General features: G+C 40.7%; 1 protein-coding gene across 15 annotated transcripts in view; it reads left to right on the plus strand.

Annotated features, from left to right (window-relative positions):
- The window catches only part of NCOA2 (nuclear receptor coactivator 2), a 289,385-nt gene extending 273,206 nt beyond the window's left edge, over window positions 1–16,179 (plus strand). For 14 of the 15 annotated variants that reach the window (XM_053208027.1, XM_027064439.2, XM_027064437.2 and 11 more), the window contains 5 exons: window positions 568–802; window positions 2,375–2,552; window positions 3,267–3,465; window positions 6,397–6,486; window positions 12,310–16,179. In XM_053208027.1, the coding sequence (XP_053064002.1) occupies window positions 568–802; window positions 2,375–2,552; window positions 3,267–3,465; window positions 6,397–6,486; window positions 12,310–12,321 (714 nt within the window). In that variant the 3' untranslated portion in view covers window positions 12,322–16,179. The remainder of the gene's footprint in view (window positions 1–567; window positions 803–2,374; window positions 2,553–3,266; window positions 3,466–6,396; window positions 6,487–12,309) is intronic. The other variant, XM_027064443.2, reaches the window with a different exon arrangement.
- Window positions 16,180–18,746: the final 2,567 nt, after the last annotated feature.

Raw genomic sequence — 18,746 nt, forward strand, 5'->3', positions numbered from 1 at the left:
GGTTTCTGTGACATTCGTCTTACAGCTAGGACTGGTATTATTATGAGGTCCTTTAGTTAACTGTGTTCTCTCACAGTGAGTTCCAAGTTAATCCATAGTAACATTGAAGTTACCCATGTCAGTCATTGCAAGGTTTCAGAAAAATCATCATCTCTGTAGAACTTAGAAGCCCACATTCTCACCCACCTACTGTTCGACTCTAAAACGTTCTCTCCACATGGCGTCTGGGTGGCTCATTCGGTTGAGCGTCCAACTCTTGATTTGGACTCAGGTCATGATCTCAGGGTTTGTGAGATCGAGCCCCATCTTGGGCTCTGCGCTGCACTTGGAACCTGCTCAGGATTCTCTCTCCCCCCTTCTCCCCCACTTGCACTCCTTCCCTCTCTCTGTCTCTCTCTAAAATAAAAAATTAAATAAAATGTTCTTCCCGTGTAATTTTATTTCCCAAATGATTTTACATGAGACAGTACCATTTGTTGTCTTATTTCTAATATGCAGTTTGTTTCTCAATCTGTGTCTTCCCCCAATGTTCCCCTCCGTGCATTCCCCACTTCACCCCCATTTTAGGCACCTATTAATGCACAGATGCTGGCCCAAAGACAAAGGGAAATCCTGAACCAGCACCTTCGACAGAGACAAATGCATCAGCAACAGCAAGTTCAGCAGCGAACACTGATGATGAGAGGACAAGGGCTGAGCATGACATCGAGCATGGTGGCTCCTGGTGGCTTACCAGCAACTCTGAGCAACCCCCGGGTCCCCCAGGCAAATGCACAGCAGTTTCCATTTCCTCCAAACTACGGTACTGGACTTACATCCCCACCACCTTTCACCAGCCCTTTCTCCCCAGTGTCCCCTGCTCTTGGGTCTCAGCTCCTCTCTCACAGCTCTTTGCATGGCTCCCACATGAGTCTGGCTACCCAGGGAGTGATAGGCAACCTGGGAGGACAGCTGGGGCCTGTCAGGAGTCCCCAGGTCCAGCACAGTGCCTTCCAGTCTCTCAGCTCAGGTACCACCTTTTCTCTGAGTGCAGGTCTTACTTTAAGAGTGACCGAAGTAAGTGTGTGTGAGAGTGCGTGGATGTGTGTGTTTCTGTCAATGTCTGTAAACACGGGTGCATATGTATATATTTATTTTTGAAGACCTCTGAGTCTGACTCAAACAAATCAATAGATACATACAAAATGTTGAAAGACCTACAAAAATTCAAGCATTACACATTCTCCAATTTTTGAAAAAAAAGATGATACCAAATCTTCAATGAATAGATAATTCCTGAGAAGTGTTATATAGAAGCCCCAGTGGAAGGCCCTTTGTTTTCTTCATATTGATTTGTTGTTCAGCGTCAGTCTTAAGAGACAGATGTGTAATGTCATAAATATTCATATTTGTGTGCATGTCATGTTCAATTAATAGTTGAATTATTGATAAAAGTTAAGTGCTTACATTAACATTAATATTCCAAATGATTTTCCCTGTCTTTTGCCAGAGTTATCTACAAATAACTATCAAGCCTCTGTAGTGCTTAAATTCACGTCTCCTGTTTCTTTAAAGAACCAAATAATGTGCGGGTTTTTCTGTGTGATCATAAACTTTTCTTTCTCAGCTAACCTAAGCATTAATTAGCCATGTACATTACACACATCTAGGCAAAAAACGCATTTTCCTTTACGTCCTCCTTGAAAGTTTCTAAGTTGCCGCCTTTGTTTCTAAGCTCCTTTCCTGTTTCCTTTTTGATGACTTCAGAAAGTGTTCTAAAAGTTCCTTCTCTCCTTTTGGTGTAAATGCCATTTGCTTCTAAACTGAACAAGAAGCTTACAATGAATTTTTCTATGTATTCTTGCTCATCTTAGATAGCACTGAAATACCGCAGAGCCCTTTACAGACAGAATCCTTTGCGATGCAGTTACTTATTTTTAAAAATGCATGGATCTCCTTGTAGAATGACTTGATTCAATAAAAAAATTATTCAAATGTGTTAACTTTTCATATATAGCTGAACTTCAGTCTGATTTAAAGTTTAAACAATCCAATTGTAGTGATACATAAAAATTTGAAGACTGTTTCCAGGTAAAAGAAAAATACACATGTTTGACCAATTCTTGATTTAGAGAGGGATAAGGGGAAGGAACAGTATTTTCTCTATCTCTAGACAAGGTAACTACCTTAGAGAATCAACATTTGGAAATTTTTTTCTTCATGCTTTTTATCCCAGTTTGGAACCTTTTTTTAAATGTATGTGGTTAACCAGCACATGATCAGGTATTTGAAAGTAATTTTCTATGTGTATGTAATTTGAATGTTCTCTTTTCTTCCCCCCAATCTCTACGATAAAACTAACAGTCTCCTTTGGATTTCTGTTTTGTTTTTTAAGGAATAAGTCAGCAACCTGATCCAGGCTTTACTGGGGCCACAACACCCCAGAGCCCTCTGATGTCACCCAGAATGGCACATACCCAGAGCCCCATGATGCAGCAGTCTCAGGCTAATCCAGCCTACCAGGCCTCCTCTGACATGAATGGGTGGGCGCAAGGGAATATGGGTGGAAACAGGTATGCCGTGTTTCTGTGTCTTTTTAAATAAGTGATCACCAGGGAATTTTTCTGTAGACCGCCTGTCTCTTTTCTGTATTTTTTCTCTCTCTTTTTTTTTTTTTTTTAAATTGAGTAAGCTCTATGTTCAACAATGGGACTTGAACTCATGACCCTGAGATCAAGAGTCACATGTTCTACTGACTGAGCCTGCCAGGTGCCCCATCTTTTCTGTATATTTCTTAATTTTTTTTCTCAAGCAAGCAATATCAAGTAAACTACGAAGTAGGAAAGTTACTAAGTAGGCAGAAGTTACCAGAATACAAAAGTTTAGCATATCTCTTCCTTGGGAGTAAAAGGAACTCCCCTGAGAAGGTACCACCCCACCAGTTTAAGACCGAAACTGCTATGGAAGGCAGTGCTCTAGAAGGCATCTTTTATCAGTACATGTAGTAAAAGCAAACAAATAAAAAGCTTGTTCGGTGCAGATAGGAAAGAGAAAGATACACCTCTAGACCTTCACAGTGATGTTAGGAGGGACTGTGGTCACCCCTGCAGCCTCATTGAGCACTTCCTCCACCATCTCTGACCTCACCCCTGCTGGCTGTCCCACCCTGGGGTCTTTCAGCCTATACTTACTCATCCTCAAGTAAATACCTGAGAAACAAGTGCTCAAAACTCCCCACCTTTTTGCCCTACAACTCTTGACATTTTAATCTTTTCCTTATGTTCTAGCATGTTTTCACAACAGTCCCCACCACACTTTGGGCAACAAGCAAACACCAGCATGTACAATAACAATATGAACATCAATGTATCCATGGCGACCAACACAGGTGGGATGAGCAACATGAACCAGATGACAGGACAGATCAGCATGACCTCAGTGACCTCCGTGCCTACGTCGGGGCTGTCCTCCATGGGTCCCGAGCAGGTGAGCACCCTGAGGAGCAGCCCATTGTCTTCTGATAACTTTTTGTCTATTTCCGCATTCAGTGTATCTTTCCATGTACTTAACATCTGCCATCAACTCCCACATGTATTTTGATCAGTGTTTTCTCACCTTACTTTCACCTGTGTTAGTGCCACTAACAGAAATACTTGTTAATGACAAAATAAACATGAAAGGATTCCTGACTGCTCAAGGATCTTTTAAAATATTTCTTAACTGTCTTGTCATTTAAGTATTTTCTTATTTGAGGAACTTAGCAATATCTAAAATGAATCTCTAAAAATGGAATGGTAAATGTACTTTCTTAAGTAGCTTTATTTTGGATTTATAGTTTAAGAACTGATTTTCTTCTGAATGAAAAACCAGACGAATCGCAAAGGCCAAACTAACTGCTTGCCATCCAATTAGCTGTATTTCCACCACCACCTCCCATCCCACCCCCTCCTGCCGCCCCCGGCCAGTTAGCTTTAAAGGATACTTCACTCGTGCAGGGAGACTGACACTCATCATCCAAAAACTATTCTTTATCATCTCTGGGGTGTGAGTGCCATGTTTTTCGGGTCAATTTTTTTTAATTTTTTTTTTTTTTATGTTTATTTTTGAGAGGGAAAGACCGAGCACGAGTGGGGGGAAGGGGCAGAGAGAGAGAGAGAGACAGAATCTGAAGCAGGATCCAGGCTCTGAGCTGTCAGCACAGAGTCTACCCGGGGCCTGAACTCACAAACCCTGAGATCATGACCCGAGCCGATGTCGGAGCCACCCAGGTGCCCCCCTGGTCAGTGTTTTTTAAACAATTCTGCTTAAGGCTGTATTTCTGAATAAGACTAGTGATTCTGCTATCCCTAAGTGTACACCAGCTTCACTTGGTGGCAGAGAGACTCAAAGCATTGATATCTCGGGTGGCCAGCCTAGGATTCAGAATCTGGGATTCAGAAATTCAGAATTTATCCACAGATAAAGGTGTTAGTTAAAAATTTTTAAATTGTGTTTACAGAAGAACTTATGTTTTTTTAATGTTTTTTTAAACGTTTATTTATTTTTGAGACAGAGAGAGACAGAGCATGAACGGGGGAGGGTCAGAGAGAGGGAGACACAGAATCTGAAACAGGCTCCAGGCTCTGAGCTGTCAGCACAGAGCCCGACGCGGGGCTCGAACTCACAGCCCGTGAGATCATGACCTGAGCCGAAGTCGGACGCTTAACCGACCAAGCCACCCAGGCGCCCCAGAAGAACTTATGTTTAAAGGGCACAAAATGCTTGGCATTCTACTGCCTCAGTAGTTCACGCAAAGTATCAATGTGGCAAAGACCCGGAGTCTTATTTCATCTGTGGAGAAATCGAGGCATGGGCAGGTTAAATGACTTAGTGAGTCACTGACAGGACTGTGCGTTCAGTCAGATCATAATTGTGAGAGTGGTGAAAGACCCAACGGTTGGATTAGTCTATTTCATCTGATGTTGGTGCACCACAACTTGTGAGGAAATTTTAGTAAATTTATTTACAGCACCTCTGTTTTATTCTATGAGAAGATGTTAATAAAAATGCAGAGTAGTGCATAAGGAAATTTAAAGCCCTTTGCAATTTAAGAAAGCTCTGTGTGGGTAATAATAATTCGCCTTTCTGTAGTTGAATTGATGGTGACTAAACCATCAATGGTGGCTTACTTGGGTAAATTAGACATAACTAAAGATAGATTCTTGGGGCACTCGGGTGGCTCAGTCGGTTAGGCATCTGACCCTGGTTTTCAGCTCAGATCATCATCATGATCTCACAGTTTGTGAGTTCAAGCCTGCACCTGCTTGGGATTCTCTCTCTCTCCATCTGTCTTTCAAAAAAAAAAAAAAAGTTTTATCTTTTCGATGGAGGAAACGTGGTGTTGATTTTGAATTTTCTACAGAAAGGGCCACTAGTGGCTCCTGATTTGCTTCCTAGGGAGACTGTACAAAGCAAGGGCCACCCAGATGGTCTACTCTACCATGGGTCATAGTCAACCTACCTGGAAGTCATGCCGTTTTATTTTTGAGGGAGGGAGAGAGAGAGCGTGCGCGCGCGCATGTAAATGAGGGAAGGGCAGAGAGAGAGAGAGAGAGGGAGAGAGGGAGACACAGAATCTGAAGGAGGCTCCAGGCTCAAAGCTATCAGCACAGAACCTGATACAGGGCTTGAATTCACGAACCATGAGATCATGACCTGAGCTGAAGTCAGATGCTTAACTGACTGAGCCACCCAGGTGCCCCAAATTGGTACATTTTTAGTAATCCAGATTGCTTTGGCAAAGAAACTTTTACATAGATTTAAACCTTTTGATTATTAGGATTAATTTGGAAACCTAAAAAACACAACTGCAGCGTGTTTCTTCTGATAAAACCAGTCCTGTAGCGTATTTGCATTTGTATCTTTACTTTGTAATTTGTGAAAGAATTATATGAGTGCTGATGAATAATTCACTTAAGAGGCACAAAGTTCAGCACTGTTGGGTACTCAGACTTGCTCTTGCTAATCAATAACTTGCCTAAGTAACAGAGGTATTAGGAGCTTCTCAGATGGCTCCGAAGTCCCAAATATGAGTCACTGGTCTAATTTGAATCATCCAAAAAGGTGAACATGTTAAGGCATGAAAATGTTTCAAGTATGATCGAGACTGTCAAACTTCTATACAAAATGCCAATAAAATTTAATTTTGAAGGCAGTTAGTGTAAGTATTTATTTCCCTGTTCCTCCCAACTCCCCCACCTCCCACCAGATCTATACATGGGAGAGTAGGTCTAGGGATGGGACCGCTTTTACAAAGCCACCTTTCCCCGTAATTCTACTCCTAAGAACAAAGACGAGGAGGAAGGTCGGTTGGTTGTTCCCTACAACACTTTTGGACATCCCACTGAGTGGAACCGCTGTCCTGTCTTGTGCCCTCAGGTTAATGACCCTGCTCTGAGGGGAGGCAACCTTTTCCCAAACCAGCTGCCTGGAATGGATATGATTAAGCAGGAGGGAGACGCATCACGGGTAAGAAACGGCAGAGAAATCTGTGAACAGGGTAGTAAGGTGAACATGGATATTTTATAGAGCAAAACTGGCAGCCTCACTGTCAGCCAGTAGATTGAAGACAGTTGTTAACGCTTGTGATTTTTAAAAATATCTTCTAATTTCATCTGACATTCAATAGTTTTTCTGTGAATAATTATTTCTTTAAGCTCATTTTAACTGAGCTGATGGTGGCGTATGAATTAAAAACACTAATTTTGCCCTGGAATGATATTATCATAGCAAAGCCAAAAAAGTAGCAGTGTATGAGTCATGTTAAGGCAAACTTTGATTTATTTTTACTTTTTCTGAATCATAATGTTAGATTTTCAGGAGGATAAAGAGGAGCTAACTTACAATTATTCCCTATCCCTTAATTAAGTCTGTGTTTATTCCTGTTAAGAGTTTGTCTATATTTCACTTTGTTTAAGCAACAGTCTTATATATTATTTGCATATTACCTCCAACCCTTGTTCTAAGAAGAGTGATAGTACCATGTTCAATCAAATCTTGAAAAAGAATAATCCATTCTTGGAACTCAACTGAATTGTGTGTCTAGCAGCTGATACGTTAACAGGAAGGCTCTGTGAGCAGCTTAGCACATAGTAAATGGGCCTGCAGGGCCCTCTCAAGGTAAGGGATATAATCCTTAGCAATAGATGAGTTTCCTTTTTTTTTTTTTTAGTGTTTATTTTTGGGAGACAGAGACAGTGTGAGCAGGGGAGGGACAGAAAAAGACACAGAATCTGAAGAGGCTCCAGGCTCTGAGCCGTCAGCACAGAGCCCGACGTGGGGCTCAAACTCACAAGCCGTGAGATCATGACCTGAGCTGAAGTCGGACGCTCAGCTGACTGAGCCACCCAGGTGCCCCAGGTTGAGTTTATTTTTAAGTTAAAAAGTCTCTCTCAATGGAGAAAATAGAGGATCAGTGTTCAGTTTCCTACAGAAAAGTGGATCTTGATTGGTTTTGTTAATATCTAAGTTTAAAAAGGAATAGATGCAGCAGTGCCTGGCTGGGCTCAGTTGGTAGAGCATCTAACTCGATTTCTGAGTCATAAGTCTGAGCCCCACATTGGGTATAGAGATTACTTTAAAAAAAATTAAAATGGGGGGGTGCGCCTGGGTGGCTCAGTGGGTTGGGCATCCAGCTTCGGCTCAGGTCATGATCTCACAGCCTGTGAGTTCAAGCCCCATGTCGGGCTCTGCGCTGATAGCTCGGAGCCAGGAGCCCGCTTCAGATTCTGTCTCCGTCTCTCTCTGCCCCTCCGCTGCTCTCACTGTCCCTCTCTCTCTTTGTCTCTCTCTCTCTCAAAAATAAAAACATTAAAAAAATGTATCTTAATAAAAAAATAAAAATGGGGCTCCTAGGTGGCTCAGTCAGTTAAGCATCTGACTCTTGGTTGTGGCTTAGGTCATTGATCTCACAATTCGTGGGTTCAAGCCCTGCTTGGGATCTCTCTCTCCCACTCTCTCTGTCTCTGTTAAAATAAATAAACAAACTTTTAAAAAACTTTTAAATTAAGGAAAAAAAAAAGGTATAGCTCCAGACTTTAAATACACGGTGTGTGAATTTTCTCTTTGTGGTTTTTCTTGTTTAAAGAACCACAGCCACACATGGTAGAGACACCCCTGGGTAGGAATCCTACAGATGATATATTTACCCAGATGCAGAGCTCATCTAAATGGTTAACGTCGCTACAGTAATAAGCCAAACGAAAAATAGAGTATATTCCATGGTGACTACGTGTGCAGACTCTAAATGTGCCATTGATTGAAGTTTGAAGCCCCTTAGGGGGGTGGCACCTTTCTCCTGCCAGCCCAGCCTCCCCTACCGCACTGCACCTCTGCAGAGTGACCACAAGAAATCAGTGATGGCTTATGTGCAGAAAGTAGAAGCTTAAAACCTGGGACGCACTTCCCAGAGGAATGATGACATTAGTGATAATTAGGCTTCTGCTAAAGGACAGCCCACGTTAACCCAAAAGTGCCAGGGAGCTTAACCTTTCAGCACATCATAGCTCTGTGGGAGGAAAAATGCATTTGGGGGCCAGGACTGCATTTCCCTCCCTGAACCCACCATGACAGGATCTGACCTCCCTTCCTCCACCTTCAGTGTGACTGTGTGCCAGCCTAGGACAGGGACACAAAGCAAGCACCCGGGAGAGCCAGTTTATAGGGCCAGGTGCTCAGATGCCCTGCCTGGCCCAGGCCAGCAGCCCCGTCTTCCACTCCTGCCCCCCAGTTTGACTTGCCTTATATCCTTCTGCTGCCCTATTACAGAAGACTGTACTGCTGTACTATACAGCAGAACACTTGGATGGCCCCTAATCTTTTTTTTTTAATTCCAGAAAAAACCAACAGGTATGGAGCATTCACTGCAAGCCTGATTATCTGCTGAGAGCTTTATTTAGATTAGTTGATTTAAACCAATCATAACCGTATGGTAGAACTACTGTTTTGAGGGCTTGATGAGTTGCCCAAGATCCTGCAATACCAGGAAGGAAGCTGAGACAAGGCTCACCCCCCCATGAGTGCATTACTAGCCCCTGTACTCTGCCGCCCACTTTCCCAGAGGGGACATGGAGCTCCTGGGACGTTTCTCTAAAGGTTTTATGAAAGCAACATTGGAGAAGCCCCAGAAGAAACAAATTTGGCTGCCATTCCCTTCTGGTTTTTTATAGAGCCTGAAGGGCAAAGAAATACACCACACTGTGGGACAGACGGTAAAGATTTGGCTACATATTGAAGAGCGTCCTCGGCTTCAGGCATTAGGATACTAAATCTCAGGAGGGGAAAAACCTCTGAAGTGAGGAAAGGGAATGTACCTTTTGGTCTCTAGTATACAGGACGCATACTGGGCCCATCAGAGATATTTAGGCCTCATCAACACTTACGGATGAGGAGACGGAGTCTCAGAGGATGAGGGAATTTGCCCGAGCTCGCACAGCTAGCGTGGAAGACCACTGTGAGGAACACCACACAAAGAGGAAGACCACTGTGAGGAACACCAGAGAGAGGCAGGGGCCTTCAAGCTGGAAGGACTAATCCGCAGAGTGGGGCCTGGGCAAAGTGGAGAGGTAAAGCTGCAGGCAAGGTGGGCCAGTAGAACCACCTTCACGCACATCTAGGCCCCTGATGGGTGCCCGCTAAAACTCAAATGGAAAGATTAGCATCAAGGTCACAAAAGCAACTTTCAGTAAATATAGGATGTTCTCGCTATCAAAAGTACTCTTCAGGATCTCTGGTGAGAACTCTCTCCCTGTAGTCATCTAGCCTGGACCATTTATGCCCCTCCCACTTTCTTTGTTTCTCCCAGACCCCCTCTTGAATCTGGCTTCCCATCTATACTTTGTTCATGCTGAATATTAAGGCCAGAGGACAGTCTGTCAGACACTCTTGTTTCCTTCAGAAAGTAATATGTACAGTATATCCCTTCTGATCCATGAGTAATAACTGGAAATCACTGCACTTGTCACCATTCTACTGATTATGTGCAAAGAGAGGGATCCAGTCATCTCTGTCCTCTTGTGTTTCTGTAATGTTCTCTGCTGCTGTTGTGAATCAAGGAACTTTTCAGAATTTATATTGGTAACCTGGTTCTATTTGTTGAGCTAGAAACCAGTGGTTTGGGGCGCCTCGGTGGCTCAATCAGTTGAGTGTCCGACTTCAGCTTAGGTCATGATCTCACGGTTCGTGAGTTCGAGTCCCACGTTAGGCTCTGTGCTGACAGCTCGGAGCCTGGAGCCCGCTTTGGATTCTGTGTCTCCTTCTCTCTTTCTGTCCGTCTCTTGCTCGTGTTTGCTCACTCGGTCTCTCTCTCTCTCTCAAAAATAAACATTAAAAAAGAAAAAAAAGGATATGGAAAGAATCTTTAAAAAAGAAAAGAAACCAGTGTTTCATTACTAATCGAATTGGTGTTCCACTTATCTTGAAATGGAGATTAAAATTGTACCTTGCTTTAAGCAGAGCTAGCATATACAACTGTGGATTTACCAAAATGCTATGTAGAGAGGGGCGGTGATTTTACACAACCAAAAGATTCTTCTTTTTACAAGGACTTCTAGCATGCCTCTATGTTTTACATGTTTAAACATATCAAAATTGAGTTTACTGGTCAGCTGCATGGCTCTTGTATAAAGTATAGCTATAATTACTTGTATTTACTGGTGTTATGGAAATCGATCACTAACTAGGACCAGCTTCCAGGCAGTGATGATAAGGAAAGTGGTGATGACATTCACCGAGTACTTTTTATGTTCCCAGAACTATTTAATACCTCATGTACATGATTTTGTTTAGTCCTCACAACAGCCCTAGGAAGTATTAGGGACAGAAAGATTAAGTGACTCTCCACCCCTGAAGTGACACAGCCGGATGCCAAGCCAACCAGTGTCACTTTAGATATCCACGGCATGCTCAACATTCTCTTTCAGTACACTGCTCCTGGGTGATAGCTGCTTACTGATAATCCATTCATGTTAAAGAATACTGCCTTCAAGTTGCTAAGGACATTAATACTTCTCAGTAGAATTTGTTTTTCTAGACTAACTGGAAAATCGAAGGATTGTTTTCATATTTTAGAGCTGTGGAGTATTTCCATATGAAATCATGTGACACAAATTGGAAATAAATATATAATTCGGCTTTATATCAAAGAGAAAAGTACATTAACTGTTCTTCTCTAAGAGGAAATACAATCAGAGGGATTCTCCTAAACTAATGTTTTAAGCTTGGGAGAATTGTGCTCCAGACCAGGAATGTAATCCCACCTTTGACCACTAGAATTCATGATCTGGCAGCAGTTTCCCCCAGTCGGTCTTTGCAGGGTAGTGTGGTGAAATTGATTATTTTGGGCTTACTCTCTGATCTTACTAGATAATCTTTAATGGCCCTGTTGTGCTAGCTATGCCTTCATATCTAAATCCCAGAAACAGTTGTTATGTGTCCTCACAGCACCCAGTATTTCCTCTCACATAATTCGGACCATGTTGTTATTTGTCTCCCTGGCCCACTCGATGTTTTGATGGCAGTGACCAGAAATACACTGTTTTGGTTATAGCCCCAGCACCTGGCACAGAGTGGATAATTAATATTTGCTACATGGATGAAACCTTTTGGGGGGGGGGTGTGGAACATAGTCAAAAACATAGTCAATAACCAAAGAAAAGCACTGACAGACATGCACCAACCAGTCAGACACCTCACATGATTCTTGCTCACTACAGCCCTCATTCAAACCATCATGGCATAGCAACCAGAAACTGGCGAGAATATCCGTAGATCCAAAACCCTGGTTTATTCAGCTCCCTGAAGCCAGGAAAACACCCCACGGAACCTTGGGAGTATCTCTGTAAGAGAAAGTCAGGAGGGACGTTTTGTTGAAAGTCTGTTTGTACTGGATGATTTTGAGGAAGGATTGAGGAAGTGGTGGCCGCTTCTGAATCGGATATTGTCAGAAAGCCAGGGCAGCTCAGCAATGAGGTATCTCTGCAACGTCGTTTGAGATGGTGGGCGAGGACATTGGTGTAGGACGTCATTGGTGAGAGAGCAGCAGTCATCCACTGAAGCCTCTCGTCCTTCAAAGTGGCGCGGAGGATCTGCTGGCCTTAAGGGAGGAGTGTGCTCAGCGAGGAACAGGGCCTCCTGCCTGTCTGCCTCAAAATCAAGTGTAATTCAGCCAGACAGAGCCTTCGGGAACGACACTATTTAAAAATGGCCAAGTATATTGATGATTCTGTGATGAGCTTTATGATGGTGTCATAAAAAATTCAGAGGTACTTCACAGTTTTCTCTGTTTTCCTGCAGAAATACTGCTGACACTGAAGGTAGCTGGTTGCTTCTCTCTTCAGCTGATGGGGCTCACTTGCTCAAAACACTTACCGGCCTGGAGAGCTGTGTCTATCTGTTTTGACCCAATCGACCTGCCAGCCAGTTCTGCCAGAGCCAGGTCAGCAGATGGGCCGGGGCCCTGGCTCCCGGGGTGGAGTCCACCTGGCTGTTGCAGGAGGAGCCGCCTCTTCTCTTGACAGTCTGAAGCTCGCGTCCAGACAGTTGCTCAGTCTGTTCACTGCATTCACCTTAGTGCAACTTAGATCTCTCCTGCAAAGTAAATGTTGACAGGCAAATTTCATACCCATGTCAGATTGAATGTATTTAAATGTATGTATTTAAGGAAAACAACCATGCTCTTGTTCTGTTCCTGTTTGGTTCCAGACACTGGTTTCTTGCTTTGTTTTCCCTGGCTAATCAGTCTAGTGCAAAAGATTAAGATTTCATCTCGGGAAAGAAGAGAGTTAAAAAAAAAAAAAAAAATACACACACTAAAAGGTGTTTTAACCTAAAGCCTGCATTTGGGATAAAAGCAGAGCAGACACCACGGACAGCGCTGTATGTACAGAGACACCCAAGAAGTGAAGACCAGTAAAGTCATAGTTGTATCTTTGTAGAAGCTGTAGAGACCATGTTGAGAAGAGTGTCCATTACCGAACAGAGGAAAAGGAGCCTGTGAGAGGGCTGTTGATATTAACAAGTGCTTTTTTCTTTTTTTCTTTGTCAAAATCAAACTATTCCACCTAAATTGTGAATCAAGAAGAAATATTGTTCATTTCCAAACTAAGTTCCCTTTAGATTGATAAGACAGCTTTGATTAGCGTCCTCTCGTCTCCATCCAATCCTGACTCTTCCTTCCCCTGTCAGCCTTCCCTACTTTCGTTTTTTTTTTGTTTTTTTTTTTTTAATTTAAACGCAACAGAAACCAGGTAAGCCCTTTATTTCCTTAAATGTTTTGCCAGCCACTGTCAATTGCTAACTATTAAATTTCAGAAAAAAAGCATTTACTGGCAAGGAGAGGAGCCAAGTTAGGACTTGATACAATCCAACTAAGGATACCTGCTTTGAAAGCATGTTTATTCTGTTCCCCAGCAACACTGGCCTACAAGAACGGGAGAAAGTAACCGTGTGTTTAAAATTGACAGCAGATATCACAACAGATTTAACCTCTGCCATGTGTTTTTTATTTTGTTTTCTAGCAGTGCTGATGAAGCCGAAGTTTTGTAAGGTACATAAAATCCAATTTATATGTAAACAAGCAATAATTTAAGTTGAGAACTTAAGTGTTTTAATTGTATAATTTTTGTGAGGTATACATATTGTGGAATTGACTCAAAAATGAGGTACTTCAGTATTAAATTAGATATCTTCATAGCAATGTCTCCTAAAGGTGTTTTGTAAAGGATATCAATGCCTTGATTAGACCTAATTTGTAGACTTAAGACTTTTTATTTTCTAAACCTTGTGATTCTGCTCATAAATCATTTATCTAATGATATGCAGCCGCTGTAGGAACCAATTCTTGATTTTTATATGTTTATATTCTTTCTTAATGAACCTTAGAAAGACTACATGTTACTAAGCAGGCCACTTTTATGGTTGTTTTTCTTGCCCACTCTGGTAGGGGAATAATCTTTTATTAATTGGCATCAGTTTCAGACAACTGCAATACCAAGAAACTGATGACCTTTTTTGAGCTATTTCTCCCCAACCCCTAAAACACATACTTTCTTACCTAAATTTCAGAATGATGTCTTTTTGATGTCTAAAAAGCAAAGCATTTTATATCTCATTAGCCAGGCTTTTTAGGAACAGAGAGGTTTTTCCTTGAAATTTATTTGTGGCAGGGTGAAAAATGTACAAACTACCCCTATTTATATTTATATCTCTCTCTATATGTGCAAATTATGGAGTATAGAAAGAGATATAGCCCAAAGATAACTGGTTAAGTAGACAGTCTGAAAGTGTTGCTCCATACTAAAGAAATTTTTCTGGAAATTTGCATTTCGATACTTTTTTCCCACTTGAGAGGGGTATCGCTCGCTACAGGGAGGTGGCCAGGAACAGCACTTCTCAGCGGCCACCAGTTCACGTGTCCCCCTCGAAATGCTCTACTTTTCTCAACCGAACCACTGGGTTGCCCAGTCGTGATGGAAAAAATGAGCAGATGTTGGCCCGAAACTCCGTGACCTCATCGGTGTGATGAAGCTCACATTACCCAGTTTACTGTGACCGGTTTTAAGTTGATTTTTTAGAAATATGTGAATTGGAATGACTTTATCTTCACACAGCACAGAAGAGAAATGGAGTTTAAACTGGCTTTGTTTCAAGTCCCTTTTCACTAAAACACTGTCCCCAGAATATCAGTGTATCTTTGATTGTTTATCCATCTGCCCACTGTGTCTTAATGTCAATCCCAATTCAGACAAATCTGCAAACCTCTGATACCGATAATTTAGAATAATTCACGATCATTACTGTTTTGAAGGAAGAGAGATTATAAATTCTCTGATGGCTCAGACCAGGTAATGGATTTTGCTTTACATCTAACTGAAAAGAGAAAAGTCAGTGAAGGAATCCTCTGATCATATTGATCACTGTAGAAGCAAAAGCCAAATCAGTCCCCTTCATTATCAGTATTTCTCATGCTGTAAACAATAAATTTGTCAGACTGAGTACTTGGTTTTGTTTTAATAGAACAAATAATCAGTGTTTTACTTATATTACTAAATGTGAAAAACACATAATGTGAAAAGTATACATACATTAACTTGGTTGTAAAACTCATTTAAGTGTTCATGTAATGTGCTAAGTTTAAAAAGTGAAGTGAGCTGTTTTACTACAATGAATTCGTTTGACTCAAAGACTAAAAATGCCCCTCCCACGTGTATCTCTTACGGCCTGTAATAACTGAAAGCAATGTTTTTGCAGTTTATATAATGCAATTTTTAATCTGTGTTTAAAAATGGAGTTCATATGGGCTTAACACATGAAATGGGTGGCACAGATCCACTTGCAGAACCCAAAGATACACAATCAATTTTGAAATGCAACTTAAGCCATTAATTGTTGGTGTGAATTTAAAATTTTCTAGTATTTGTATGGTAGTATGCTGCCTAAGAGCAAAGCATTCTCTGCACAAAAGAAAATTACTGTAGTGGCTTCGATTTTAATTAGAATTTTCTCCCTGGTGTTTCTTTATAGAGGAAAACAAAATCTTTTAAGTTTCTTACTACAGGTAAAAGCTATGTGCAAGAACCTCAAAATGCTAAAATCTAGCATAATGCCTTAGATCTGTTTTTAAGTCTTGTATATTCCTACATAGCTGTCCAATGTATTATATTTGTATAGTGAATTGTGTACAATTTTTGAATAAGTGCATCATCACTTAACCTTTATGTTGTTGAATAGTGATGATGATACATTTCTTCAAACATTTAACTGTCATTTTTTGTTCCTTTGTCATTTGTGGGTTTTATTTGTACAGTTCCTCATGAAGTTGCATCTGAGATGTGTGTATATGAAAAGATTATACAAGGGTAAAATTAAGCAATATATTAACTATGGTTCTTCAGGAGAAAGCTTACAGTGTTTCAGGTTGTGATTTATTTTCAAAATGGAGTTGACTCTGAACATCACTTTGTTCACCTGCATCGATGTTTGTATTTCTAGTGTGAGCAGTTTATGCAAAGGTAGATATATTCAGAGAAATTTTAAATACATTTATGCAAGTTAATATTGCTTTGCTGATGCTATTTGCTTATTTGATGTTAAATAATGCTATTGTAAATAAAGAATTCTGTTGTTATTGCATCATTTAATAAATTTTAATGCCTTCGGGTTTTACATGGCTTGGGAGATTTTAATGTGTTTATATATTCTATCTCCATTCGTAATTGCTCTTAATTTTTAAAATATCTGACTTGGAATTTAATACTTCCTTACATTCATACAATAGTTGACACTATTTCTAGCACTTTAACATTTGGTTCTCCCACTGGCCCGTTTCACAGATTTTCAGTTTGAAGCCAAGGGAGGTTACGTCTTGGTTATCTAACAACTTAATGGCAAATACAGGCTGAACATAGGTCTGCAGAATCCCAAGTGATGTCACTACTCTTCTCACCAGAGTGTTCCACCTCCCTTCCCTCATTTTCCCAAAAAACATGAGAACAATATGGACTTCTGACTGGTTATTCAGGCTTTACATCACATCAGAATATTCATGATCGTTTTAATCGATTGTTTTGTTAATAGTTGATAAATGATACAAGTATAATTCCTAAAACCCAAGTTGTAAACTACATGAAATACTAGTAAATATAATCTGGAATTGTGTTTTTAAAAGATACAAAAACAAGATGAATGAATAGAAAATTCTATCAATGCTGGGGTGCCTGGCTGGCTCAGTCAGTAGAGCATGTGGCTTTTGATGATATTGGGGTTGGGAGTTCAAGTACCACATTATGTGTAGAGATTACTTAAAAAAATAAAATCTTTGAGAGAGAGAGAGAAAAGAAGAGAAAAAAAAAACTATCAATGCTATTCACTATATTAAAGGAAGGAAAAATCATGATTAACTATAGTAGATGCTATATGATAAATTTACACAGGATAAATTTCAGCCCCCTTTCATGAGAAAACCTCAAGGAAAAATAAAATCTCTAGGAAAAGTAAATGTCCTAAAGTTATTTTAAGGTTATCTGATGCAATCCCACTGACACATCTTACTTACTGATTAAATATTAAAGGTATTAGTTAAAACCGAAGCAAAACAAGGAACCCCCATTACCAGTGCTGCCAAGTGAAATATTACTACTGGAATAGAAAAGGTAAGAGATTTTCAGTCAATTTGACCATCTATACAGAAAACCCAAATGAATGAACTGGCTCTTGGAATGGAATGAATAAAAAAAGCTCAGTCAGATGGCTAGACTTAACAAAAATCAATACCTTCTGTCCACACCAAAAGTCATTTTTTTCAAATCCCCATTTACAATAACCATAATACAATGCTTACAAAATAGGATTAGAGCTAACACAAAATGTGAAAAAACTTTGTGAATTGAAAACTATAAACTTGTATTTAAAAGACACAGAAGTGAGCGCCTGGGTGACTCAGTCGGTTGTGTGTCTGATTTCAGCTCAGATCACGATGCCAGGGTCCCAGGATCAAGCCCTGCCTCAGGTTCTGCACTGACAGCATGGAGCCTGCTTGGGATTCTCTCTCTCCCTCTCTCTTTCTCTGTGCCCCTCCCACACTCCACTTTCTCAAAATAAATAAACCTTAACAAAAGTTTATAAAAATAAATGAGAAAAAGAATTAGGAAATGGGAAAAGAATACGAACAGATAATGTCTACTAAATGTTAAAAGATGTTCAACATCGTTAGTAATAAACTGAATGAGATACCTTCTTTCCTCCATCCATTTGGAAAAAAAAAAGTCAAATACTTCCAATGGACTTTAAGTAGGAATATGAATCCTTTGGCATACAAAGTAAATGTTTCAGTTTGAGGAGATTGGTGTATCTTTGAATTTTGGGTAGCACTCCTCACCAAAACCATACCAAAGTTTGGATTTGGCAAACTGCTCAGAAAGTTCTCTTAAATTCAGAGCATCCTTCGAGATGTCCTCTGTATTAGACCACTTACTGCCACATTCAAACCTTTTTCTTCTTTCCTACTTTGTTGCATTTTTTAGCGTTTTTCTTTTCTAACAAATTGATAATTGTTTGAATAATTTTCAACCTTTATTCTGTACGAATACATTTATTTCAAGGGTACAAATTTTCCTGTTCACTGCTTTTAGCAGCATCCTACACATTTTGTCTACTTATCATATCAATTAAAATCTCCAGTATGGGGGCGCCCGGGGGGCTCAGCTGGTTGAGTGTCCGACTTCGGCTCAGGTCATGATCTCGCGGTTCGTGAGTTCGAGCCCCGCGTCGGGCTCTGTGCGGACAGCTCGGAGCCTGGAGCCTGTTTCAGATTCTGAGTCTCCCTCTCTCTCTGCCCCTCCCCCATTCATGCTCTGTCTCTCTCTCCTTCAAAAATAAACATTTGAAAAAGAAAAAAAACAAAAAAACAACAAAAAAATCTCCAGTATGGCTCTGGGTTTTTCTCTCTCCTCTTCTGTCACGTTTTCCTTATTGTAGCCAAAAGTGGTGTTTTTAGGAGCATGTACATTGCTCATAGATGAACTGACCCTTTTAATTATCATATAATGACCCAATTCCTCTCATATTCTTCCTTGCCTTGTTTCCTTTGCTATTAATATAGGCACGTTAAAACTGGATTCATTCTGCATCCTAGGTCTTCATTCTAACTTTTGCTTTCAACCATGTTGAAACAGCCTGTGGGTAGTTCCTAATTTTTTTTATCTAGTTTTGTATCAGCAAGAGAAAGATGTGCA

The sequence above is a fragment of the Acinonyx jubatus genome, chromosome F2 (assembly GCF_027475565.1).
Source record: "Acinonyx jubatus isolate Ajub_Pintada_27869175 chromosome F2, VMU_Ajub_asm_v1.0, whole genome shotgun sequence".
Taxonomy (NCBI): domain Eukaryota; kingdom Metazoa; phylum Chordata; class Mammalia; order Carnivora; family Felidae; genus Acinonyx; species Acinonyx jubatus.